General features: G+C 45.0%; 1 protein-coding gene across 1 annotated transcript in view; it reads right to left on the bottom strand.

Annotated features, from left to right (window-relative positions):
• plcz1 (phospholipase C zeta 1) overlaps positions 1-27561 on the bottom strand; it is a 67429-nt gene that overhangs the window by 3450 nt on the left and 36418 nt on the right. Inside the window, exons 6-11 of the mRNA XM_033039515.1 lie at positions 16288-16470; positions 14186-14342; positions 12750-12866; positions 11024-11193; positions 7503-7635; positions 4284-4433 (exon numbers count right to left, since the gene is read on the bottom strand). Coding sequence (XP_032895406.1) covers positions 4284-4433; positions 7503-7635; positions 11024-11193; positions 12750-12866; positions 14186-14342; positions 16288-16470 — 910 coding nt within the window. The remainder of the gene's footprint in view (positions 1-4283; positions 4434-7502; positions 7636-11023; positions 11194-12749; positions 12867-14185; positions 14343-16287; positions 16471-27561) is intronic.

The raw sequence follows: 27561 nt of genomic DNA, 5'->3' as shown, positions 1-27561 counted from the left end.
CATGTTCGGCACGAACATTGTGGGTGGAAGGGCCTATTCCTGTGCTGTTCTGTTCTATGTTCTAAGACTTCCTTCTTGTCCAAACACAGATGAATGATAATCCGGACTTGTGCAGTATTACTCATTATGTATTTAGGACAAGAAGCTTTCTAATGCGCCCAGAAGCCTAATTGCACGTAAAAATAAGCTCAGGAATTTCCCTATGTGTAGAACTACTATCATTTTCCTACTGTGCCACTAATGCATCATTTCCATGTGCGGTGACCTCCTGCAATAAATTATACCATTAGAAAGTTCACGTTAAGTGCAAGTTCTGTTCTACGTGAGGAGAATTAAATACTGATAAAAAACATTTGAATAACTTAAAACTGAGGCAAATGAAGTAAAATACTTGAAGGCATCGAAGTAAAGTAATGCTAGGATAACTTGCAAAGGAGAATTAGAACAGAATAAAACATGAAGTAAAATACTGGAAAACATCAAAATAAAATTAAAAAAACAAGGATAACTTACAACAGAGAACTTAAACTGATTCAAACATAAAGTAAGATACTTGAAAACTACAAAATAATGTAAAGCCAGGAGTTACATTTTCCACAGAGTCAGTGACTCTGTTTGTATGGCTGTGATTGCTGTTTCAATCCCTCATCTAAAGCTGAGGTCCCAATGCAACAAGCACTAGCTACCTTTTAAAGCAATATGGATGGATACTCGATGGGCAAAGGATGAAAGGTTGCCAGAGGTTCTCGGGAATGCAGGGTTAAGGTTACGACCAGATAGGCTGTGGCCTCATCAAGGCAGACAGGGCTTGAGGGGCCGAGTGGTTTTCTCCTGCTCCAATGTGCATAAGACCATAAGACAAAGGAGTAAAATTGAGGCCATTCAGCTCATTGAGTCTTCTCCGCCATTCGACCATGGCTGATCTATCTTTTCTTCTCAGCCTCATTCTCCCCCGTAACCTTTGACACTCGTACTAATCAATCTCTGCTTTGAAAATACCCAATGACTTGGCCTCCATAGCTGCACGATCAACTCCACAGATTCACCACCCTTTAACTAAAGAAATTCTTCCTCGTCTCCATTATAAAGGTACGTCCTTTTATTCTCTCTGATGCCCTCTGGTCCTGGACTCTCCCTCTACTGGATACAACCTCACCAAATCCACTCTCTAACTAGGCCTTTCATTATCTGGTAGATTTCAATGAGATCCCATCCCCATCCTTCCAATTTCCAGCGAGTACAAGCCCAAATCCATCAAATGCTCCTCGTACATCAACGCAATCATCCCAGCAGAGTCTGACAGGGGCCAAACTGGGGGCTCATTGACTGGCAGTGAACACAACTTCCTCCGTGGCCAACAAAATGAATGGAAACCTCGAGCGATGTTTCTTTCTTCACGGAATTCAATTTTATTTTCTGTGTTCAGGGTTTTGCTTTCTCTGTAGTTCGTTTAACGTGAAATATTATGAATAAATCTTCCTTTCTGAAAACATTCTATGCTCCGCTGAGGATCGATATTAAATTGAGTTTAGTGCCATGAATTATGATGAACACATACTGTATATAGAATCAGAATGTTCCATACATCTTTCTACAACATCATGAATTCTTAGAGGTATCGCCAAACTTCTGCTTTCCTCATTTACTGCAGTCTCAATAACAATAATATGAAGAAGTCTCTGTTTAGTTTAGTTTAAGGATACGTGACAGGAAACAGGCCCTTTGACCCACCGAGTCTGCACCGGTCAGCGATCCTCGCACACTAAAGGACCTGTCCCACAAGCATGCAACTGCATGCGGCAAGCGTGACCTAACGTGGTCCTTTGAGCCGTACGGCCTCATGGGGGCGGTCCCACTTCGATCACCGGAGCCGTATGGAGTTGTGCGGAGCTGGTCCCGACATCGCGCGGGGCTCCGAAAAACTGACACTGTTCAAAAATTCCGCTCGGCAACGGCCTGCCGGCCCGCAGCCGCGTTGATGCCGTACGCAGCGCCTCGACGCCGTACGCACCGTCTCGACGCCGTACGCCTAGCGCGAACTTCCCGCGGACTTCGCTCGAACTTAACGTCAACTCGTACGGGATCACTCGACCTCCGTGCGGCCCCCGCTTCCGGATTGGTCGTGCTTGCCGCATGCAGTCGCATGCTCGTGGGACAGGCCCTTTACACTAACCTACACACACCAGGGACAATTTACAACGATAGCAAGCCAAATAACCAACAAACCTCTAAGTCTTTGGAGAGTGGGAGGAAAATTGAAGATCTCGGAGAATACCCATGCGGTCACAGGGAGAACGTACAAACTCCGTATAGACAGCACCCGTTGTCGGAATCGAACCCGGGTCTCTGGCGCTGTAGGCGCTGTAAGGCAGCAACTCTACCACTGCGCCACCTAACCACTGGACACAGATCTTCACAATATAGCCAATTCTGAGTAGAACCAAAAGTGCTGGTGTAACTCAGCAGGTCAGGCAGCATGTCTGGAGGATATGGACAGGTAAGGTTTGTGTCCAGACATTTCCTGATTCACTCCAGCACTCTTGTTCCCTGCAAAGATTCCAGCATCTGTATTTTTCTGTGAGCCCATCTCTGGTGAGAACAGGAACAAATGAGAATTGAAAAACAAGGAATGCACAGGCTGCAACCTTGAGCAAAACACAAACTGCTGGAGGAACTCAGCGGGTCAGGCAGCATGGGTGAAGGAAGTGGATAGGTGATGTTTCAAGTCTGGACCCTTCTTCAGAATTAATTGGGGGGTGGAAAGCCAGAATAGAGAGGTGGACGGGCTGGACACAGCCTGGTCAGTGATAGTTGGATAACATGGTCAAACAGCAGAAATGACAGATGGGAGGCAGTGAGAGAGGTTCTCCTGGAGTTGGGGGGGGGGGGGGGGGGGGGGGGAGGAGAGAGAGGGTCACAAGGGAGAGCAGTAGGAGAGAGTCTCACAGCGAGGGAGCAGTGTGAGGGTCTCACAAAAGGGGAGTTGCCTTTAACCTCTCCGACACACTCTGCTTCAATGGCTTCACCCTTCAAAGTTTCCAAAAGCTCTCTCAGAAACACAACCCACCCTGAACTCTCCACTCTTTGAATTAAGAAACTGAGAGATTCAATTCCAATTCCAATCTTCTCTCCATTCCCAACCAAACCTGCAGCCATCAACCTTCTCTATATCGTTCTCCCACTACCTCTTCCTAAAGTTCGCCACTCTGACCAACACTTAGGTCCTGAAGACACAAGAAAGGCAGGAATTTTTAGCAAAACACAAAGAGCTGGAGGAACTTTTTAAAGACATTTGGACAGGTACATGGATAGGAAAGATTTTGAGGTATATGGGCCAAACGCAGGCAGGTGGGACTAGCTTAGATGGGGCATCTAGGTCAATGTGGACAAGTTGGACTCAAGGGTCAGTTTCTGTGCTGTGTGACTCTCTGACTATAACTCAGCGAAGCTTGTAGCATCTGTGGAGGGAATGAACAGGCAAAATCTTAAATCATGGCCTTTCTTCAGACTGACAGGTGACATTTTGGTTCGCGACCCTCTTCAGACTTTGGTCCAGTTCTCTTTTCATGTTTCAATACCCATCAAATACTTTAGGATGTACACAAAATTGCTGGAGAAACTCAGCGGGTGCAGCAGCATCTATGGAGCGAAGGAAATAGGCGACGTTTTGGGCCGAAATTTGTTCTTGAACAAATACTTTAGGATGCCTTCTTTCTTAAAAAGGTGGATGTAATGGAAAATGATTTTGAATTTTGCTTGATCTTAACCATATTGCGTTAAGTTCTGCAATGATTGCAACTGACCTAATTGTCTATGCCTGAACCTTTTGGACTTCTGCCCCGACTCTTGCCGAGAGTAGGGGAATCAAGGACATAGGTTCAAGGTGAAGGGGAAAAGATTTAATAGGAATCTGAGGGGTAGCTTTTTCACACAAAGGGTGGTGGATGTGTGGAACAAGCTGCCAGAGGAGGTAGTTGAGGCTGGGACTATCCCAACGTTTAAGAAACGGTTAGACAGGTACATGGATAGGACAAGTTTGGAGGGATATGGACCAAGCGCAGGCAGGTGGGACCAGTGTAGCTGGGACATGTTGTCCCGTGTGGGCTAGTTGGGCTGAGGGGCCTGTTTCCACAATGTATCACTCTACGGCTCCATAAATAATATTTAAGATGAGAATCATTTTTCATTTTTCCACTAACAGAGCATCAAAATGTTATCAACATTCGCACTGAAGATAGGTTTTAGTTTTGAACACTGGGGGGAAACTCCCGTGACAACGTTACCTTTCCTGATGCTTGTTAATGGCAACGTGTACTGACCGAGGAAGGCATTCACACGGAGAGGGTTCATGTCTTGTACGAGGAATCGCACCAGTGCAAGTTCTGGAACTTGAACGCAAAAGACCAAACAATCATTCCACCTGGGATGACGTCCTGGAAAAGAGAAGGAAACTGTTCACACTGAGGCTACTCTGGTCTGTGTGAAGATGGGAGCATGAAGTGAGTGTCTACAGTGAAGATCTGTATCCCGCTGTTCCAGGTGTGGACTCCTATATATATATATATCGGCGAGACCAAGCGCAGGCTCAGCGATCGTTTCCCTGAACACCTCCGCTCATTCTGCTGAAACCTACATGATCTCCCAGTTGCTAAACACTTTAACCCCTCCCATTCCCATACTGACCTTTCTCCACTGTCAGAGTTGGGCCAATTCAAATTTGAGGAACAGCAACTCATATTTCACTTGGACGACTTAGAACCCAGTGGTATGAATAATGACCTCTAACTTCAAGTAACCTCTGCTTTTCCTCTCTCTCTCCATCCCTCCCCATCCTAGTTATCCGACCAGTCTGACTGTCTTGACTGTCTGTTTAAGAAAGAACTGCAGATGCTGGAAAATCGAAGGTACACAAAAATGCTGGAGAAACTCAGCGGGTGCAGCAGCATCTATGGAGCGAAGGAAATAGGCAACGTCTTGACTGTCTTCCTGATTTAATTTTACCTCTGTATGCTTCGTTGTCAGCTTCGCCTCTCTAACAATGATCTATTCTACATTTTCCTTGAACTTTGTCCCCTTTGATGTCTCATTTCCACACCTTACCCTTCCATATCTCTGTGTCTCCCTCTCCCGACTCTCAGTCTGAAGAAGGGTCTCGACCCGAAACATCACCCATACCTTCTATCCAGAGATGCTGCCTGTCCCGCTGAGGTACACCAACAGTTTGTGCCTATCTTCCGTATAAACAACTCCTACTTAGCTTTCCACAGCTATGCTTACTTGGAGACCTGACCTCTGGTGATGAATCCTGTACAAAGACTGTTCACATGCCTCTGGAATCTCACGAGCTAAGCAATTACATTCATGTCATACCACTGATGAAGTCTATCAGTAAGTCTGATTGCCAAACTTCAGGGAGAAGCAGGCATGGCTTGAATCGCTGGTTCCTGTTCTGTCCTTCTTCATTAAAGCAAATGCATCTGAATTTCACTGGGTACAAAGTCAGCACATTTTACACAACACTACTTTAAGGAGGGGAAACGCTGCTTCAGGTGATGAGCAGAGGGATGTAGAAACAAGGAGCTACAGATTCTGGTTTACAAAAAAAAAGGCAAAACGCTGGAGTAACTCAACGGGTCAGGCAGTAACCATGGAGAACTTCAATAGGTGACGTTTCAGGTCTGAAGTAGGGTCCCGACCTGAAATCAGAGGAAGAGCTCACTGATGTACACAGAGATCTTGGGGTCCAAGTTCATAACACCTTGAAAGTGGCAACACAAGTAGATAGAATGGTAAGGAAGGCATATGGTATGAATGCTTTCATAGGTCGGGGCATTGTGCATAAGTCATGATGCAGCTTTATAGGACTTTTGTTAGGTTGCATTTGGAGAATTGCATGCAGTTCTCATTGCCCCATTACAGGAGGATGTGGAGGCTTTGGGAAGGGTGCAGGGAAGGTGTACCAAAATTATGCCTGGATTAGGACTATTAGTTGCAGGGGGAGGTTGGAGAGACTTGGAGGATGCTGGAGGCTTATTCAAAGTAGATAATATTCTAAGTGGCATAGATAGGGTAGACACTTATAGCTTTTGTCCCAGGGTGGAAAAATCAAAGAATGGCTTGGCTTTGAGAGCCAAAGTTTAAAGGAGATGTGTGGGACGGGAATTTACACAGAGATTGGTGGGTGCCAGGAACGTGCTGCCAGGAATGGTTACAGCAGATACAATAGCAACGTTTAATGACTTTCAGATAGGCACACGGATAAGCAGGGAATGGATCATGCACAAGCAGATAAAAGTTGGTCTTGACATCATGTTCGGCACAGACATTGTGGGCCGAAGGGCCAGTTCCCCTACTGTACTGTTCTATGTTCCAAAGGTATATTCATTGATGAGAATACATTTTAATCTAGTTCATCGTTGGATTTGTTCATGGATAAGAGCGATAGAAATTTATTGGCAGACACCATGGAAACAGGCCCTTCAGCCCAACGTATCCATACTAACCAAAATGCCCCACCGGCCCCCTCTAAACCTTTCCTATCCATGCACCTCTCCAAGTGTCTTTTAAATTCTGTAATACCACCTGCCTCAACGACCTCCTCTGGCAGCTCATTCCATGTAACCACCACCCTCTGCATGAAAGCTGCCATCTATTTCTGTAAAATGGAATGACCAACTGCTGGGGGATCGGAGTTTAGTTTATGGTCACGTGTACTGAGGTACAGTGAAAAGCTTTTGTTTCGCACTATCCAGTCAGCGGAAAGAAAATACCAACATTACAATCGAGCCATCCACAGTGTACAGATACAGGATAAAGGGAATAACATGAATAATGTTTAGTGCAAGATAATGACGGATCTCAACACGTCAATCAGCATCTGCGAGGGGAAAGGTTTGTCAACGTTTCGGGCCGAAACCCTGTAACAGGACTGAGAGTCGGGAAGGGGGAGGGAGCCAATTTCAAGAGGAGATGGGGAGGAGTGAGAAGGGGGCTTGATGAACCGAGGAAAAGGATGAGAGGTAGCTGGAACTAGACGGGGGAGGGGGAGAGGCGGCATTGGGAGATCAAGGCAAGTGTTGAGAGATGGAGCTAGCGGACAGGGGGGAGGGCGAGTGTCACCCCCGCAGGGACGATGACCAATGGGTCACAAACGCTACTGGTGTGAATCTGATCTATAAGCACGTTGATAATGGCACCTGGGTGAGAGGGGCAAAGTTGAAAGGAGATGTGCGGAGCAAATTATTTTACCCAGAGTGTGGTGGGTGCCTGGATCACGCTGCCAGGGGTGGTGATGGAGGCATCTACAATCGTGGTGTTTAAGAGAATTTTGTCATGGATATGCAGAAAGCACCCAAGCCCATAATTGGACCTGGATCACTGGCTCTGTGAGGCAGCAGCTCAATCATCTGGGCCACTGTGCCACAAGGATATAGCAATAATGACCTTGATGTGTTAGTCCGGTAACATTCCTTACACCACATGCACTGTTCTAAGTCCCTCACCTGCTGAAGGCAAGATCTTGGATTGCTGAATGCTATTGTCCGCTTGTACTCCATGGATTTCCACTCGCACACAGGGATCAATTGATACTTTACTGTGTGTTCTGCAGACAGGTAGGTGGTGACCACTAATGATCTATACAAAGAGAATATTGATCAACTAGCCTCATAGTGCTTTCGGTATCGTGAATCCCATATTTCTTTTCCGGCTACTCAGTCGTTTCTCACGCCATTCCTCGATCCCCAGCAAAATGAGTCCAGAGAATTTGATACAGTACTGCTGTAACCCTGCCTATCCTCGTTGCTCTTGTCAAATAAGGCTCTACACTAAAGGAATGCCCGAGCTTAATTTGCCATTGCATTTATTAACATTAGCATCGTAACTTTGTTGGTATCAAAGCGTGGTGACACTGGTGTACCTCCTAGGTGAGGTTTAGTTTAGTTTAGTTTAGGGATATAATGCTGCAACAGGCCCTTCGGCCCACTGAGTCTGTGCCAACCAGCGATCCCTGCACACTAACACTATCCTGCACACACTGAGGACAACTTACAATTTACCAAAGCCAATTAACCTACAAACCTGTACGTCTTTGGAGCGTTGGAGGAGACCGGAGCACCCGGGGGAAAACCCGTACAGGTCATGGGGAGAACGTACAAACTCCGTACAGACTGTATCCATAGTCAGGATTGAACTCGGGTCTCTGGCGTTGTGAGGCAGCAATTCAACTGCTGCAGTCTGCGACATGGTTTTACAGGGTGGCATGCAAAGCAAAGCATTTCACTGTATCTGTGTTACAGTACTGAGGTACATGTGACAATAAAATATCATTGATTCGTTCATTAAATCATTGAGGGCGGTGGGTGCCTGGAATGCGCTGCAGGAGGTGGTGGTGGCTGGGACTTTATTCCTTGGCTGACGGCTAATATTATCAAGGGGAATAGATAGGGTGAATGCACAGACTCTTTGACCCAGGATAAGGGAATCAAGAACCACAGAATATAGTTCCATCAGTACATTTCAGACACCCACTACCTGCTGTGTAAAACATTTGCCTCCCACATCTCCTTTAAACATTGCATCTCTGAACTTGAAGCTATGACCTCTAGTATTTGATTTTTTATCCATCCTGGAAAACAGGTTCTGACTGTCTACCCTATCTATATCTCTCAGAATGTTATAAACTTGCATCAGGTCTCCCCTCAACCAGAGGAAACAATTCAGGTCTGTCCAACCTCTCCCTGTAGCTAATGTCCCCTAATCCAGGCATCATTCTGGCAAACCTCCTATGCACACTTTCCTTTTAGAAAGATTACAGAGGTAATCCAATAGAAGGGTTACAGAGGAACTAAATGCATCTTGGCTATTTAGCATTAAGGTGGATACACAGGGAATGGGGAGGGATTGCAGGCAGAGGAGATTTGTATGAGCTGGTATCATGTTCGGCATGGACATTGTGGGTCGAAGGGCCTGTTGCTGTGCTGTACTGCGCTATACAGTGTGTTGCAGTTTAGCAGTGACAATCATATTAGTGGGTGAAAAGGGGTGGAGCGGAGGAAATGTGGAGTAGGTTAATGCTAAATAGCCAAGATGCATTTAGTTTCTCTGTAACCCATCACAAAACGTCTGAAGGTTCAGAAAGAGGAATCACATCTCATTACACAACAACATGTGACTAAACCTCAGTGGAAGGAATGAATAGGAATTGATAAAAGGGTCAACAACTCACAGGCCAGCTAAAAATAAAGGAACAGATCAGATAAACAAGAATGTTGCCAGGACTCGAGGGTCTGAGCTATAGGGAGAGGTTAAGCAGGCTAGGACTCTATTCCCTGGACCGCAGAAGGATGACGGATGATCTTACAGAGGTGTGAAAAATCATGAGAAGAATAGATTGGATAGACACACAGAGTTTCTTGCCCAGAGTAGGGGAATCAAGAACCAGAGGACATAGGTTTAAAGTGAGGGGCAAAATATTTAATAGGAACTTGAGGGGTATCTTTTTCACACAAAGGGTGGTAGGTGTATGGAACGAGCTGCCAGAAGAGGTAGTTGAGGCTGGGACAATCGCAATGTTTAAGAAGCAATTAGACAAGTACATGGATGGGAGAGGTTTAGAGGGATATGGGCCAAACACAGGCAGATAGGACAAGTGTAGATAGACTTGTTGGTCAGAGTGGGCAAGTTGGGCTGAAAGACCATAGAAGCTTGACATGGTCATTTTGGATCTTCAACAACCCGGGTTGTATGTTCATTATATAACATAATTATTTCTTTTTTTGTTTTAGAATAAGTGTTCGGCACGGACTAGAAGGGCCGAGATGGCCTGTTTCCGTGCTGTAATTGTTATATGGTTATATGTCTGAGTATTAAACTTCCATTTGGATAACACTCAAGCTGAACTATGAGGGTTCACTTACACAGATCATCTCTCTGTTGGTAAACATTTAGACAAGAAAAAGTCTGGCTGGGAAGGTATTTAATGACCTGCTTTCTATGATGCCTGATTATAACAATCTCCAATTAGTCAGTCCCTGCTTGTTGAGATCGACAGTCTGTTTATACATCTGCTCGTCCATGATCGCACTCATCAGTGGCTTCAGTCAATGAATTCAACTGGGTGGTATTTTAGTATGAATACTTTGTCACTGCATAATAAAATGATCAACACACTGGCACCACAGTTTTGTGGTGAGATACAAGGAACTGCAGATGCTGGAATCTTGAGTAAAACACAAAGTGCTGGAGGAACTTAGCAGATCAAACAGCATCTATGGAGGACATGGATAAGCGATGTTTCGGGTCTATTTCAGACATGAAGTCTTCAGACTGTAGAAGGGTCCCGGCCCAAAACGTCACCTGTCCATATCCTCAAGAGATGCTGCCCCTCTGCCTCAGTGGGCGGTGGAGGCAGGTTCTCTGGATGCTTTCAAGAGAGAGCTAAATAGGGCTCTTAAAAATAGCGGAGTCAGGGGATATGGAGAGAAGGCAGGAACGGGGTACTGATTGGGGTTGATCAGCCATGATCACATTGAATGGCGGTGCTGGCTCGATGCCGAATGGCCTACTCCTGCACCTATTGTCTATTGCCTATTGTTTATAATTGGCACTATAGTTTTAACCAGTTAATCAGATATAAGGAAAGACAAAAAGAAAACCAAAAGAATCAGTACTTTTTTGTCTCAATGGTCATAATAAAGAGTCCTCTGACCATTCTAAGCAACGCACGGTAAAAATAAATTTAATGAACAAATACATTAGTATTTGTTTTTCGGCAAAAAACGATGGTACTAATCTACTTCCTGTCACTGACAATGTAAACTCAGTACCACTGATTTAATTTGTTCCTACAATTGATACAAATCTTGCATGAAAGCTCTCTATTAAGGCAGATACTGAATCAAACCATTGTTCAGAAACCTGTGGGGTAGATATGGGTTAATTGTTTTCCTACATATGATACAGTGTGATACAGTTGGATAAACTGATTAAAACTTGTTTTGTACGACTGACTCAAACTACAAACCTGTATTAAGGCGATCACCGGATCAAAGTTGTGTTTTGAAGCAAAGGGGTCAAAATTCATGCCTTTGGTCATAAAGGCAGGCTTAAGGATATAGCCACATCCTCCATTGTCCTGAAACCTGCCTCTGTTTAGGTCCATGCTCAGTCCAGGAACCTCATAGTTTAAAGCAACTGTGGACATAAAGAAAAAGTATTGAGTACAGAAGTTCTGCACTCTTCCCCTTCATTCTATCTATTGTACTTGTGTTTGACCTGATTGGATGTATGTGTTGCATTATCTACACATGCAAAACAAAGCTTTTCACTGTAAGTCAGAACATGTGACAATAATAAATCTAACCCGAGATGTATTTTAAGAAAGCAGCTGAAGAAAATGAAGAGTGCTGAGTTTAGTTTAAAGATATAGCATGGAAACAAGTCCATCGGTCCACCGAATCCATGCCAAACATTGATCACCCATTCACACTTGTTCGATGTAAGCCCAATTTCTCTCCACTCCCTACACACTAGGGGCAATTCACAGAGGGCCAATTAACCTGCAAGTCTTTGGATTGAGGAAGGAAAGTGGGACACCTGGAGGAAACGTGTAAACTCCACACAGACAGCATCCGAGTTCAGGACCGAAACCCAGGTCTCTGGCGCTGTGAGGCAGCAGCTCTACCACAGCTGCGGCACTGTGCTGTGATAATTTGCCAAATCTCAATGAGACTTATAAGCTCTTTGTGTTCGAGATACAAATATACTACAGTGTAGGAATCTGGAGCAAAACATAAAGTGCATGAGTAACTCAGCGGGTAAGGCAGCATCTGTGGAGGGAAAGGATAGACAACCTTTCGTGTCAGATTCCACAGAGAGGGAGGGAGGCAGTGAGAGAGGGTCCTGCAGAACTCTCGTTGGAGAGAGGAAGAGAGAGGAGGAGAACGTGGGCATACTTTGAGGAGATTTCTCTGAGAAACAGTAAAATGGAGACACAAGGAACTGCAGATGCTGGATTATTGATCAATATCTTTAAAGCGTAGATTTAAGGCGAGAGGGGAAAAGTTTAAAGGAGATGTGCGGGGCAACATATTTTACGCAGAGGGTAGTGGGTGACTGGAACGCGCTGCCAGGGGTGGTGGTGGAGGCAGGTATGATAGCTTCTGAACCTTCTGAATTTTGTAGTCGGCAGGGCAGTACTCTGCCTATCGCCAACTTGGACAATTTTACATTTTTACCAAGCCAAGTAACCTACAAACCTGTACGTCTTTGGAGTGTGGGAGGAAACCGAAGATCTCAGAGAAAACCCACGCAGGTCACGGGGAGAACGTACAAACTCCGTACAGACAGCACCCGTGGTCAGGATCGAACCCGGGTCTCTGGCACTGCATTTTGCTGTAAGGCAGCAACTCTACCGCTGCGCCACCGTGATTGCCCGATAGTGACATTTAAGAGACTTTTGGATATGCACATGGATATGCAGGGAATGGAGGGATATGGATTATGTGCAGGTAGATAAGAGATGGTCTTGGCATCAAGTTCAGCATGGATATTATGGGTTGATGGGCCTGTCTTGTCCCTATACTATGTTCTATTGTGTCAAACACAAATTGCTGGAGCAACTCAGTGGGTCAGTGGAGTGAAATGGATGGTTGATGTTTTAGGTTTTTTAGCAAGACCTCAATATTTACGGGGAGTACCAAATGTTTACAAGTACATGATGGAAGAGGGGGTGAGGGGTGATACTTTACCCATGTGACAGCCAACATTCCAGAATTCATGAGGCTTGTAGTTGGAATGATTCCTTCTGTTGCCTGCAGAGTAAATCCTTACAAGGAATTTTGAATTGTGCTGCACAAATTCACATGCTGAATGGAAAGACACATTGCATTATTTCGAAGGAAGAGAGACGGCACATTTAAATACAAGCAAAAAAATGCAATGCTTCTTTACAAAAATGTCGCCCATCTTTTTCTTATTGGTTAAGTTTAGTTTAGTTTAAATTAGTTTAGTTTAGTTTAGTTTACATTAGTTTAGTTTAGTTTAGTTTAGTGGTACAATATGGAAACATGCCTTTTAGCCCACCGAGTCAACGCCAACATTCGATCTCCCGTTCACACTAGTTCCATGTTATTCCACCTACATGTCCATTTCCTATACACTAGGGGCACTTTACAGAGGCTAATTAACCTACAAACCTGCATGTCTGTGGGATGTGTGGCAACTAGGACACACAGAAGAAAGCCACGCAGTCACAGGGAAAGCGTGCAGACTCCACACGGACAGCAGAGTCGCCGGACTGCGAGACAGCTGTACTGCCCGCATCAGCAGTTCTGTCACAGCAGTGCTGCCAAACATCACACCAATCTAAAAACAAGCGGCTGTGAGTAACCCTCCCTCTGAGCTTTCAATCACACCATGTGTTTGAACCTGTTCAATATCAGGGAAGCAGCCGATAAGAGTTTGGATTTGGTAGGGTTGACCACCATGTAGTTGACTCAGTTGCTACAGAGTCATGGAGTCATACAGCACGTTAAGTTTCTTCGGCCCAGCCTGCCCTTGCTGACCAAGATGCCCAATCTACACTTTACCCATTTGGCTTGGATCCCTCTAAACCATTCCTATCTATGTACCTGTCCAAATTTCTTTTAAATTGTGTTATAGTACTTGCTACAACTACCTCTGCTGGCAGCTCATTCAATATACTCATCACCCTCTGTAGGAGAAAGTTATCTCTCAGGTTCCTATTAAATCTTTCCCCTCTCACCTTAAACTGATGTCCTCTGGTCCTTGATTCCCCCACCTGTGCATTCACTCTATCTATTCCATGAAATGTGTTCTCAATCACATTTCCGGTGTGGGCAAGTTGGGCCGAAGGGCCATCACATAGAGTATCACTCTATAACGCTATGTGCTTGAACATGTTCAGTATCAGCCTGGAATAGTTTGGCTGTGGTAGTGTTGACTCCAATAAGGTTGATTCAGTTGCTATATTGTGGTAGCCTCTCTGAAACTTGAATTCACCATTGCCCAACATACATATAAAAAAACAGAGCCCAACAGCAGCTGAGACTACAGCTGAGATAAGATGAGGGAAACGTTGAAAACATTGCACGCCGTATTTTTAATCACTACATAAACTTCAGGAGAAATGATAAACTATTGATCATAACATATGTACATTTACCCGATTGCTTTACTAGCTTCATGGCCGTCTGGTCTGAAATTGAATTACTTTCATAAAACAGCTGATTGCTCCTTGAATGTGTGAAGTCCTTAAATTCAACTGGCTTTAGATACACTATGACGTTTGAGAATTCCATTGCAAGTCCAACCTTTCTTTTCTGCAAAGGGAAATTGTAAGATGTCGAAATACAAACGAGATACAAAGAACTGCACATGCTGGTTTGTGAAAAAAGGGCTCACTCAAAAATGCTGGAGTAAATCAGCAGGACAGGTAGCATCTCTGGATTGAAGGAATGGGTGACGTTTCAGGTCGAGACCCTTCTTCAGACTATCATTCGTCAGGCTTCGTCCTGCCCCCACTTCTTTCAGGTGTCCACTTTCGATTTCAAGCTTCCTCCCCCTTCTCACTATCAGTCTGAAGAAGGGTCCCGACCCAAAACATCATCTATTTCCATGTTCTCCAGAGATGCTGCCAGACCCGCTGAGTTACTCCAGCAGTCTGTGCCTTATTTTGTCAAAGTATAAACCTTGGATTGATCCTGAACTACTAATATCAAACGTATTACACTGATATGTACTACTTTTCAAGCATGGACAGAAGATTGGCTGACTGTCAAAGGGCAGAGAGTGGGAATAAAAAGCTGGTCTTTTCTGGTTGGCTGCCAGTGACATGGTATTCTGCAGGTGTTTAAGAAGGAACTGCAGATGCTGGAAAATCGAAGGTAGACAAAAGTGCTGGAGAAACTCAGCGGGTGCAGCAGTATCTATGGAGCGTAGGAAATAGGCAAAGATTCGGGCCGAAACCCTTCTTCAGACTCAAGAAGGTCTGAAGAAGGGTTTTGGCCCGAACGTTGCATATTTCCTTTGCTCCATAGATACTGCTGCACCCGCTGAGTTTTTTCTGGTATTCTGCAGGGGTCAGTGTTGGGTCTGCTATTTTTCACGTTATATGTTAATGATCTGGATGATGGAAGTTTGCGGATGATTTGAAGATAGGTGGAGGGGCAGGTGGTGTTGAGGAAGCAGCGAGTCTGCAGAAGGACCTGGACAGGTTAGGAGAGTGGGCAAAGAACTAACAAATGGAATACAGTGTAGCAAGGTGTACAGTCATGCAATTTCGTAGTAGGAATAAAGGTGTAGGCTACTTTCTAAATGGTGAGAGGATTCAGAAATCGGAGGTGCTAATGGACTTGGGATTGCTGGTGCAGGATTCCCAAAAGGTTAATTTGCAGGTTGAGTTGGTGGTAAGGAAGGCAAATGCAAAGCATTCATTTCAAGGGGACTAGAATATAATTAAGGATGTATTACTGAAGCTTTATAAGGAGACCACATATGGAATTTGTGAGCAGTTTTGAGCCCCATATCTGAGGAAGTGTGCTGGCATTGGAGAGGAGATTTACGAGAATGATCCCAGGTATGTTTGGATAATATATGATGAGCGTTTGATGGCTCTGGGCCTGGGTTTGCTGGCGTTTATGAGGATGAAGAGAACCCTCATGGAAACTTACCGAATAAAGTAAAGCTTAGATAGAGTGGATGTTTAGAGGATGTTTCCACTAGTGGGAGAGTCTAGGACCAGAGGAAGGCGCAGACTCAGAATAAAAGCACGTTCCTTTAGAATAGAGATGAGGAGGAACTTATTTATCCAGAGGGTGGTGAATCTTAGGCATTCATAGCCACAGATGGCGGTGGAGGCCAAGTTATTGGATATTTTTAAAGGGGAAATTGATAGGTTCTTGATTAGTAAGAGTTTCAAAGTTTACGGGGAGAAGGCAGGAGAATGGGGTTGAGAGGGAAAGTAGATCAGCCATGATTGAATGGCGGAGAAGACTCGATGGGCCGAACGGCCAAATATGATCTTATGAACCCTCTTTTTCACTACCCCCTGCACTCATCCCCTCCAAACCTGGGCCTCCCCTCCACGACCAGCCCACTCTCCTGCCCTCGGCATTCCCTCTCCATGCTCTCCACGTTCCCAAACCACTCAGTGAGGCCATTCTCTGAAGCCTAGTGTGGCACTAGTCCCCTGACAATGAAACTTGCCACCCACTCTCTCCACTGTGGTGGTGAGGGCCAGTCACAAGGCACCACCTCAGACTCTACCTTCTTCATCCTGAATGCCCGGATTCCAGAGGGAACCACACTCACGACCTCCGACTCTGTCTCGGGATCGAACTCTTCTTTGAACTGTCCCACCTCCTCGTCCACCAGGTGCCATATCGAAGACATAGTGCAGCTCAACGTTCGGACTTTCCTACACTTGATCAATACCTTGTGCTTTAACTCCTGCAAAAGAAAAAAAATAAATACATGCAGCATTCAATCGGGAAATGGGCCTTTCAAAACTAAACATTGAACATAGAACAGTACAGGCCCTTTGCGCTAAACCAGAGATGGTTAAATTTATCTCCATTGCCAGCATGTGACCCATATCCCTCCAGTCCCTGCATATCCATGTGCCTTTACAAATGCTTCTTAAACACCGCTATTGTATCAGCCTCCACCACCACCCCTGGCAGCGCGTTCTTGGCCCCCACCACTCTCGCTTTAATAATCATGCTACACAAGATAGTCTATGGGTGGCAGAGTGGCGCAGCTGGTAGAGCTACTGCGTCACAGCTTCAAAACTCGGGTTCGATCCTGACCTCCGGTACTGTCTGTGTGGAGTTTGCATGTTCTCCCTTTGACCGCATAGATTTCCTCCGGGTGCTCCGATCTCCTACCACATCCCAAAGACGTGTGGGTTTGTAGGTTAATTGGCCCTCTGTAAATTGCCCCTAGTGTGTAGGGACTGGATGAGAAAGTGAAAAAACGCAACTAGTGTGAATGCATGGTCAATGGACGCCGTGGACTCGGTGGGCCGAAGGGCCTGGTTCCGTGTTGCATATTTCAATCAATTCAATCATCATCAGTCTATTGTATTCTCATCACTGGGCCAGGTCCATGCCCAGAGGGATGGATTCTCATTGGAAAATAATATGTCCTTTGCATATATTAGATAGATCAGCCATGATTGAATGGCAGAGTAGACTTGATGGGCTGAATGGCCTATTTCTCCTATCCCTTATGATAATCTTATTTTTTTTCTTAGACTCCCTAATTGCTTGTTGTACCTGCATACTAACACCACGTTCTACCCTCAGGTATTTTTCTCTTTGTACTAAATGTATTTGTGCATGGCTTGTTTATGTTCAGATATGGTGTGATTCTGTGGATTTAATTGATAGGTTCTTGATTAGTAAATACAGTATATACAGTATATACAGTATATACAGCGCCGAAACAGGTCCATCGGCCCACCGGGTCCGCGCCGACCAGCGATCCCCGCATATTAACACGACCCTACACCCACTAGGGACAATTTTTACATTCACCACGCCAATTAACCTGCAAACCTGTACGTCTTGGGAGGAAACTGAAGACCTCGGAGAAAACCCATGCAAGTCACGAGGAGAACGTACAAACTCCGCACAGACAGCACCCGTACTCGGGATCGAACCCGGGTCTCTGGCGTTGCATTCACTGTAAAGCAGCAACTCTACTGCAGCGCCACTGTGACCAACAGGTTACGGGGAGACGGCAGGAGAATGGGGTTGATAGGGAAAAAAATAAGTCAGCCATGATCGTACTGTGGAGCAGACCTGGTGGGTCAAATAGCCTAATTCTGCTCTTATGTTTTATGGTCTTATTGACTGGATAGCAACCAAACAAAGCTTTATACTATATCTTGGTATACAGTATGTGACAATAATACCAATAGTAATACCCAGTAAAATGAAAAAACAAGGAACTGCAAGATGCTGGAATCTTGAGTAAAACACAAAGTGGTGGAGTAACTCAGCGAGACAGGCAGCATCTGTGGAGGGAATGGACAGTTGATGTTTTGGGTCGGGACCCTTCTTCAGACCGATGGGAGCAGGGGGGGAAGAAACCCGGTGCTTTAGTTGTAGACCAAAGGTTCCCGGTACACAAACCCTGAGAAAGGTCCCAACCTAAAACGTCTCCTATCCATGTTCTCCACAGATGCTGCCTGACCCGCTGAGTTATTCCCACATTTTATGTCTTTTCTTGTAAACTAGCATTTGCAGATCCTTGTGTCTGCCAGTAAGCATATCGTTCCTTACTGTTTGTGTCTATGACAGATTGCGTCTGCCTCGGCTGTTTAAGAGCCTGACTGCCTAATTGAATACATTTTACAATCCAAACTTTAGTAAGTCGTTTGTAATATTAAAATTTAAAAAAATTTAAAATAAGTTTTGGAGTTGTCGGCTGGTACACCTTACCAGCGCATAACATCACGGGGAGAAAACACTGCTATTACCAATATTAGCCATTTAGAAAATCAATTATGAGAGTAGCAAGGCTATTAAGATCATGTGATGCTTTTTTATGTGTTTATACACCCCGTAAATTAATATTAAAAAAACTTTAGTATTATCTCCTCTAAAAGTCAGCTGTGTGTATACGAACAAAGTAAATCACATTGAAGAAACTGTGGACTATAACTCAATGAAACCATCTGTTTTATAATGATTGCGTTATACCTCCAGAATCCAAATGTGAAGATTTGGCTTTAAGTGGATAAAAGAATCGCGTTGAAAGAAATTGGTGGAAATAAGGAGTTAAAAAATATATATTTTGTTAATTTTGTGGTGCTGGTATGTTTTATTGATTTACAAAAAGGACATAAAACTAGATATCCAATTAATTTTTCTTCCGTCTGCTCCTCATATTTTCTCTTCAATAATTCTCCATGCCATTATTCCGAATGATTAATGAATAAATTAATAACATTCAATAATTTAATAATTTACTAGATGCACTTGGGAGAATGGTGGACCGTTTAATCTTTTTCCAGGATGCTACTTTTCCCATCTCCCTACAACTGTATCTCGGTTCCTCATTAGAGGTCACAATTTTGACTACAAGATACCCATTGCTGTGACCTACCCCAGGTATTAACTACCTCCGTGAAAAGAATTTAGTTTAGTTCAGTTTAGAGATACAGCGCTGAAACAGGCACTTCGGCCCACCAAGTCCATGCCGACCAGCGATCCCCGCGATAACGCTATCCTACACACAATAGGGATAATTTACATTTATACAAAGCCAATTAACCTACAATCCTGTACGTCGTTGGAGTGTGGGAGGAAACCGAAGATCTCAGAGAAAACCCATGCGGTCACGGGGAGAACGTAAACATTCATACAGAAAGCGCCCGTAGTCGAGATCGAACCTGAGTCTCTGGCGCTGAAAGCGCTGCAAGGCATCAACTCTATCGCTACACCACCATAAGTATCCCTTCATATTCTTCAAAGGCCCATGATGTCAGATGTACATTCTGAAGCTGAAAACTCCTTGTTTACATTTCCCTACGGCGCCAATTGATTGATTGATTGAAAGACACAGCATGGAAACAGGCCCTTCCACCCACCGAGTCCTTGCAGACCATTGATCACCTGTCTACGCTAGTTCTATGTTATCCCACTTTTGCATCCACTCCCTACACACTTGGGGCAATTTACAGAGGTAAATTAAGCTGTTGTCAGGGGTTATGGGGGAGAAGGTAGGAGAATGGGGTTAGGAGGGAGAGATAAATAAGTCATGATTGAATGGCAGAGTCGACTTGATGGACCAAATGGCCTAATTCTGCTTTTATCACATGAACTTATTAACCTTCAAACCTGCACGCCTTTGGGAGGTGTTGCAGGGTGGAACATGGAGGGATGGTAACAGTCAAGGGCAAATTCGGGCTCAGGATTTGACAGTAGGTCTTCCAACCCCTGCTAGTCTGCCAAATTTTGAAGAACTCCCAAACCAAAGCGTCACCTATCCACATTCTCCGGAGATGCTGCCTGACCCACTGAGTTACTCCAGAACGTTGTGTCTTCCTTTGGGAATCAGTGTCTACAATTCCTTGTGTCATCCATATAATCCGAGGTTAAGTACTATTACCCCAAGGACTTTTTGGATCCTGATGTCCTCAGGATTCTAAAAACACAAAAATCTATACTGTATTTTCTTAACTCTCTTTTTAATCTATCAGCTAATGACATTTGACCAGACAGCGAGGTGAATAATAACTGTACAGGAGATACATTTAGTTTAGTTTAGTTTAACAATATAGCATGGACAAGACCCTGCAGTCCACCGGGTCCACGCTGACCATGGATCACCCTCTCACACCAGTTCTATGTTATCCCACTTTCTCATCCACTCCCTACACACTAGGGACAATTTACAGAGGGCCAATTAACCTACAAACCCGCACGTCTTTGGATGTGGGACGAAACCGGAGGAAACAGGGAGAACAATCAAAGTCCACACACAGCACAGCATCCGAGGTCAGGATTGAACCCGGGTCTCTGGCACCGTAAGGCAGCAGCTCTACCAGCTGCGCCACTGTGCAGCTTCCAGTTCTGGTAAGAGAAAGAAATCAGTATCTCCGCAGATTTATGGACATTGAATATGAGTTAAGTATCTGTAAGAGAGCCAGATTCTCCCATGGGTTTGTTTAATGAGCTCAGCTTTGTACTGGGCGCTCACAGTTAGTTTAAGAATGCATTGGCTTACATGATCATCCAATCTAGTTAAACCTTTGGACAACTCCTCAACGATTAACTCCTTCGCAAATCCTTATCAGTCATGCGGTTGAGTTATTGAATGGCTCTCGAACAGTACCTGTTGTAGTTCTGAGCCACACAAACAGTTCAGATGAAAGCTCGTGTATGAAGGAACTGCAGATGCTGGTTTAAACCAAAGATAGACACAAAATGCTGGAGTAACTCAGCGCCCTTGGCCCTCTGTAAAGTGTCCCTAGTTTGTAGGGAGCGGAAGGAAAAGTAGGTTAACATAGAACTTGTGCGAACGCGTGATCGATGGTTAGTGTGGACTTGATGGGCCAAAGGGCTTGTTTACAATTAATTTGATTCAGCTCGGAAATGAACATAAGGTAAATAGGACTGGCTTTGTTTGGCAATTTCAATGGCATGGACAAATTTAGAAGAGAGCCTGTTTCTGTTCTGTAGCTCTATGACTCTTTAACTCCATGTCAAATAAAGACAGGACTGAACTTTGATATGAAGACTAGCCTTTCAGCTTGAATCAACCTATATTCATGAGAGTTTATAATCTATATTTTACAAAAACTCTCATCTTGTTTGTTTGTATGCATGCGTGATATTCTAAAACCCCGCCAAAATGGTACACGATAGTGCTACAATTTTGGGCCCACTTTACATTGTCTTGTGATGTAAATGAAACAAGTTTCGTTCGGATTTATGTTATATTTTACAAGTTAATGACATTTTAAACTTTACAAAAAACACTTTTCAAACCACTTTTCCACTTGCCCTGCCCGTCAGCAGCATTCAACGTTACAATGATGTCACAATGGGATCCCGAATCTCATTTACACAAAATAAATCGCGATTTTCAAAAAAACTCAGTTTTAATCAAATTCTTCCGTTTTAATTAACAGCTAACAGTGTGTTTAATTTTAAAGAAAAACCACAATTTTCATGGCGAATTTCATTTAAAAAAAAACATTGTGATTTTCATTCTGGGAGTGTGGGATAGGGGGAGGTGAGAAGTGGAGGCGCAGGGGGATAGAGGGAGACGAGGGAGGGGGAGGGAGGGGAAAGTGGGGGAGGTCAGAAGGAGGATGCGGGATAGAGGGAGAGGAGGGGGGGAGTGGGGGAGGTGAGGAGGGAGAGGAGGGCAGTGGGAGAGGGGGAGGTGAGGAGTGGGGGAGCAGGGAGACAGAGGGAGGAGGGGGGTAGGGAGGGGAGAGGGGTTATGGAGGGAGGGAGGGAGTGACTGAGGGTAGGGGAAAGGAGAGGGAGGGAAAGGTAAGGGAGGGAGTGGCGGAGGGGAGGGGGGAGGGGAAAGAAGGGGGGGTGAAGAGGAGGGGGAGGGAGTGCTGGGGAGTGAGGGGGAATGGAGGAGGATAGGGGTAGGAAGAGGCAAGGCGCAGTTGGTGGAGGGTTGCCGTGACTCGCGTCCCAACAGAGATCTCTGGCATCACAACAGGAATCTCTCAGCCGCGCATGCGCAGTTGGGAGCTATGGGTGAGTGGTGGAATATTGCGTTGGGGGATGATGCCCAATGGGTCCCCGCCTGGTCTAGTAGGTATTAAAATTTCCCTTCTGAGTCAATTGCCAAAAATGCCAACATTTTCTATTTGATGAGCTGTGATAAAACTATTAAAAATAACTTAAATGGTATCCCTTAGTGTAAGTCAGGCAGCACTTGCAGAAATAAAAAACAGATTAACTTTCTTGGGAAATAACCTTTCAACTGATTCTTTGTCTAATGAAGGATCATTGACATGTGACTGTCGGTCTCTCCCAGAGACCAGACTCCCCACCATCGACTCCATTTACACTTCACGCTGCCTCAGAAAAGCAACCAACATAATCAAAGACGTGGTCCCACGCCGGTTATTCACTCTTCTCCCTACTCCCATCCGGCAGAAGGTATAGAAGCTTGAAAGTGCTCACCACCAGACTCAGGAACATCTTCTTCCCCTCTGTTATCAGCCTTCCGAACTGTCCTTCAAAAAGCTAGGGTACTGTCTGATTTACCTCTACCCCATTGCGGACATTGAACTTTGTCTATGGAACTAATATGCTGTAATCTTGAGAATTATATTCTGCATTTTGTATTTAAACCTCTGCTCTACCTATTGTACGAGCTTAAATTGATTGTATTTATGTATGGTTTATCAGGTCTGTTTGGATAACATGCAAAACAAATCTTTTCACTGTACCTCGGTACACGTTACAATAATAAACCTAATGGCCCTGTCCCACGATGCGAGTTCATTCAAGAGCTCTCCCGAGTTAAAAAAAAAAATCAAACTCGTGGTATGCACGGAGAATGAATGTAACGGGTACGTCGGAGCTCGGGGACGTCTCTTAGCAGCTCGTAACGCTAACGGCAGGTACTCGGGAAGACTCGCTAATGGCAGGTAAGCACGGGAAGACTCGTGAAGATTTTTCAACACGTTGAAAAATGTCCACGAGAGCCCCGAGTACCGACGAGCAGCCATTGCCGTAAATCTCAGAGTTCGAATCAGGGCAAACTCTGGAGAACTCTTGGAATGAACTCGTACAATGGGACAGGGCTTTAAACCTAAACCTAACATATGCTCTCGCCTGCTCAGTCCCCCTGTGTATTTTCTATTTTTTAAATTTCGGATTTACATCATTTGCAATATTTTGCTTCCTCATTTCTGTAGCTCTGCATGTTAATTAGCCCGACCACACTTCAATCAGTCTGAAGAATGGTGCCTACCCAAATCGTCGTCTGTCCATTCCCCCCATAGATGCTGCCTGACCTGCTGAGTTACTCACTCCACAGATGCTGCCTGAACCTCTGATTTCACCCAGCACATTGTATTTCACACACTTTAATTTTGATGTAATAGCATAATAACAGCATCTGTGCCACAGGGAGAGATAAATGTTGCAGCTTTATGACTTGAAATGAGTTGTCAGGGAACCCCATGTGATGGGAGCTAAGGCTGGGAGAATTGAATTAGTTTTTTATCCTTTGGGACAGTGTATACTTGGGGAGGCACAGTGAGGCAGCGATTGATCAGCAGTCTTTCAGTGCCAGAGACCTGGGTTCGATGCCGACTATGGGTGCTGTCTATGTGAATTTGCACGTTCTCCCTGTGACTGAGTAGGTTTCCTCAGGGTACTCCGGGTTCCTCCTACATCCCAAAGTCGTGCGGGTTTGTAGGTCAATTGGCCCTAGTGTGTAGGACAAGAACTGGTGTGAATGGGTGATCGTTGTTTGGCGCGGACAGAGTGGGCCGAAGGGATCTGTTTCCACGCTGCATCTCTAAACTAAACTGAACTAAATTAAACTAAACTCCATGTGTGTGCCCGCTATGTATTGAAACAGCCGTGGGGAAGCGCAGGCGAAAGGTGTGGGCATGGCAACGCTTAGAAATTTTGAGAATACTTGCAGGAATTATATCACTCTTCACAGGTTTTGGAGTCCATGAATGCCTAATGATGTTAAAGGAGGCAGAGAGAAGGAGCTCTGGGAGCGAGGCCATCTGCTAAGTAAATGGTAGGTAATTGGCCCATCGAATTTTAATACAGCTTAATAATGATAGCAATGGATGCAGTCCAGAGAGATTCACAGGGATGAGAGGTTCGTCCCATCAAGAAATGCTAAAAATTTATTATTTGGAGCTTAGAAGAATGAGTGGTAACCTTATTGAAATATATTCCATCCTAAGGGGGCCATGACAGAATCAATGTTACGATGATTCCACTGGTGGGAGAGTCTTGAAAAAGAGAACTTAGTTACTACATGGATCAGGAACTGGCTATTGAAAACGGTAATGCATAGGGATTTGTAGCCGCAAGGAACTGCAGATGCTGGTTTACAGAAAAAAGACACATTGTGCTGGAGTAACAACCAGTCAGGCAGCATCTCTGGAGAAGATGCATTGGTGACGTTTCGGTTTGTGACCCATCTTCATAGGTATTTATTCTTACAGATGGCGGTGAATCTTCGACCAGAAGATTGGGGAGGCTAGTATTTAAAGTTCAGATTTAGTTTAGAGATACAGCATGGAATAGAACCCTTCGGCCCATCGAGTCCATGCCGACCATCGATCACCAGTTCACACTAGTTCTGTGTTATCCCACTTTCTCATCCACTTTTTTACACATTAGGGACAATTTACAGAGGCCAACCCCGCATGTTTAGTTTAGTTTAGTTGAGGGATCTAGCGCGGAATGTCTTTGAGATGTTGGAGAAAACCAGAGGAAACCCACACAGTCACAGGGAGAACGTGCAAATTCCACACACAGACAGCACCCGAGGTCAGGATTGAACCCGGGTCCCTGGCTCTGTGAGGGAGCGGCTCTACCAGTTGCACCACTCTACCAACCAAATATAAGCAATTTTAATCCATAGCTTAATAGAGGGAAGGGGAAAGAGGGAGAGAATGTGTCTCATGGAGCAGGATGGTGGGGACTTCCAAGAGATTGGAAAAACTGTCCCATATATTTACCATCCAAATGGAGAGATTGCAGGGTGTTTAGCCACTTGGCAAGTCAATCATTTTGGCTGAAAGAGCTACAAAGAGAGGAAACATTGTCCCGCCATCTCCCACACATCCTTCACCCCCCCATCAACCTGCTCCTTCCCCCTCCTTCATATGCTAATCTCCTATCCCCGACACCCCCATAGCCTTTTTATCCCATCTTTTTCACCTCCCCACCTACCCTTCCCCTTTCTTCCACCCACCTCCCTCCCTCTGGCTGTACATTTCACTCTTCTCCTTATCTTATGCCCTTTTGTTGAATTTTCACCTCTAGCCTTTGTCATTTACTCCACCCATCTGACGATGAACCGCCCACCCCCCCCCCCCCCCAACACACCACACCTCACCTGCATCCACCTATCACTTTCAAGGCTTTGTTCCGCCCCCACCTCTCTTTTCCAGCTTTCTTCCCCGTACTCCATCAGTCTGAAGTAAGGTCCTGACCCGAAATGTTGTCTATCTATTCCCTACTCAGATTCTGCTTGACCAACTCAGTTCATCCAGCAATTTGTGTTTTGTTTGGCTGTCAAAGCAGTCAAGATGTCTACACATTTCTGCTTCCCATCATCTTCATAATTATTATTCCATAACTTTAACTCAATTCTCTCAACTTACCGCTATTTAGTTTAGTTTAGAGATACAGCGCGGAAACAGGCCCTACGGCCCACCGAGTCCGCACCGACCAGCGATCCCCGCACACAAACACTATCCTACACACGCTAGGGACAATTTACACTGATACCAAGCCAATTAACCTACAAACCTGTACGGCTTTAGAGTGTGGGAGGAAACCAACGATCTCGGAGAAAACACATGCGGTCACGGGGAGAAGGTACAAAGTCCGTACAGACAAGCACCCGTAGTCAGGATCGAACCGGGGTCTCCCAAGCACGGTAAGGCAGCAACTCTACCACTGCACCATCAACCAGTCCATAGACCTGTAGACTACTCGTTTAGGGTGATGCATGTTTTGTTTAAAGCATTTCTCTGCTCATCTTGATTCCTTTTTAACGAGGTGGAGTCACTATTTTCGAACAGCCTGGAGCACAGCTATTCCTTCACCTCTATATCCACTCTATTTTATATACTGCAGTGTTAAATATTTATACTCTGCAATCAGTCTGATTTTTCTGTAGTCATAAATTCTGAACAAACATTACTGTTCCCTGTTCCCCTGTGTGATTATATACAGTGACATGGAGGAATTTAGCATGCAGTCTAATTGCAGGTACTTTACACTCTACAATTAACGCTATTTGACTCTTATAGTAGAACTATTCATGTCCTGAATGCTGATGCCCTTCCTTAATTCAGTAGGTCCTATATTCTTTCCTAAGATAGACACAAAGTGCTGGAGTAACTCAGCGGGTCAGGCATCATCAGGAGAAAATGGATAGGTGACGTTTTGGGTCGGGACCCTTCTTCAGACTTCCTGTTCAGTTTAACTTCCTGTATTTTATTTCTTATGGATCTCCTACGCCTTCTACAAGATGGTTAGTTTTTGCCATTTCCTCTTCTGATCGGTTCAATGGTTAGAGTTGTAGGTTAGGTGGAGGCTGTCTGATTGGTACAGAACTCGTGTGGGTACCGGTGTGAAAAGGATAGTTATATCTGAGAAGACACAACGTGCTGGAGTAACTGAGCGGGTCAGGCAGCATCTCTGGAGAACATGGATAGGTGACGTTTCGGGTCGGGACCTTCTGCAGACATTGTAGGGAGGGGGAAGAAAGCTGGAAGAGAGGAGGGGCAGGACAAAGCCTGGCAGGTAATAGGTTGATGCAGGTGAGGTAGGGTTTATTGGTCGGCCGATGGTTGGACAAAGGTCAGAGATGAAAAGACAGAAGGTGGGTGACAAAAGGATTGAAGATGCAAGGCCTTAAGACACAGGAGCAGAATTAGGCCATTCGGTGCATTGAGTCTTCTCTGCCACTCGATCAGGGCTGATCTATTTTTCCCTCTCATCTCATCTATGGAGCGAAGGAAATAGGTGACGTTTCGGGCCAAAACCCTTCTTCAGACTGATGGGGGGTGGGGGGGGAGAAGGAAGGAAAAGGGGAGGAGGAGGAGCCCGAGGGCGGGGGGATGGGAGGAGACAGCTCAAGAGTTAAGGAAGGTGGAGGAGACAGCAAGGGCTAGCAAAATTGGGAGAATTCAACGTTCATGCCATCCGGACGCAAGCAACCCAGGCGGAATATGAGGTGCTGTTCCTCCAATTTCCGGTGTTGCTCACTCTGGCAATGGAGGAGACCCAGGACAGAGAGGTCAGATTGGGAATGGGAGGGGGAGTTGAAGTGCTGAGCCACCGG

Source organism: Amblyraja radiata, chromosome 21 (genome assembly GCF_010909765.2).
Source record: "Amblyraja radiata isolate CabotCenter1 chromosome 21, sAmbRad1.1.pri, whole genome shotgun sequence".
NCBI lineage: Eukaryota > Metazoa > Chordata > Chondrichthyes > Rajiformes > Rajidae > Amblyraja > Amblyraja radiata.
This window is presented reverse-complemented; position numbering and strand designations above follow the sequence as displayed.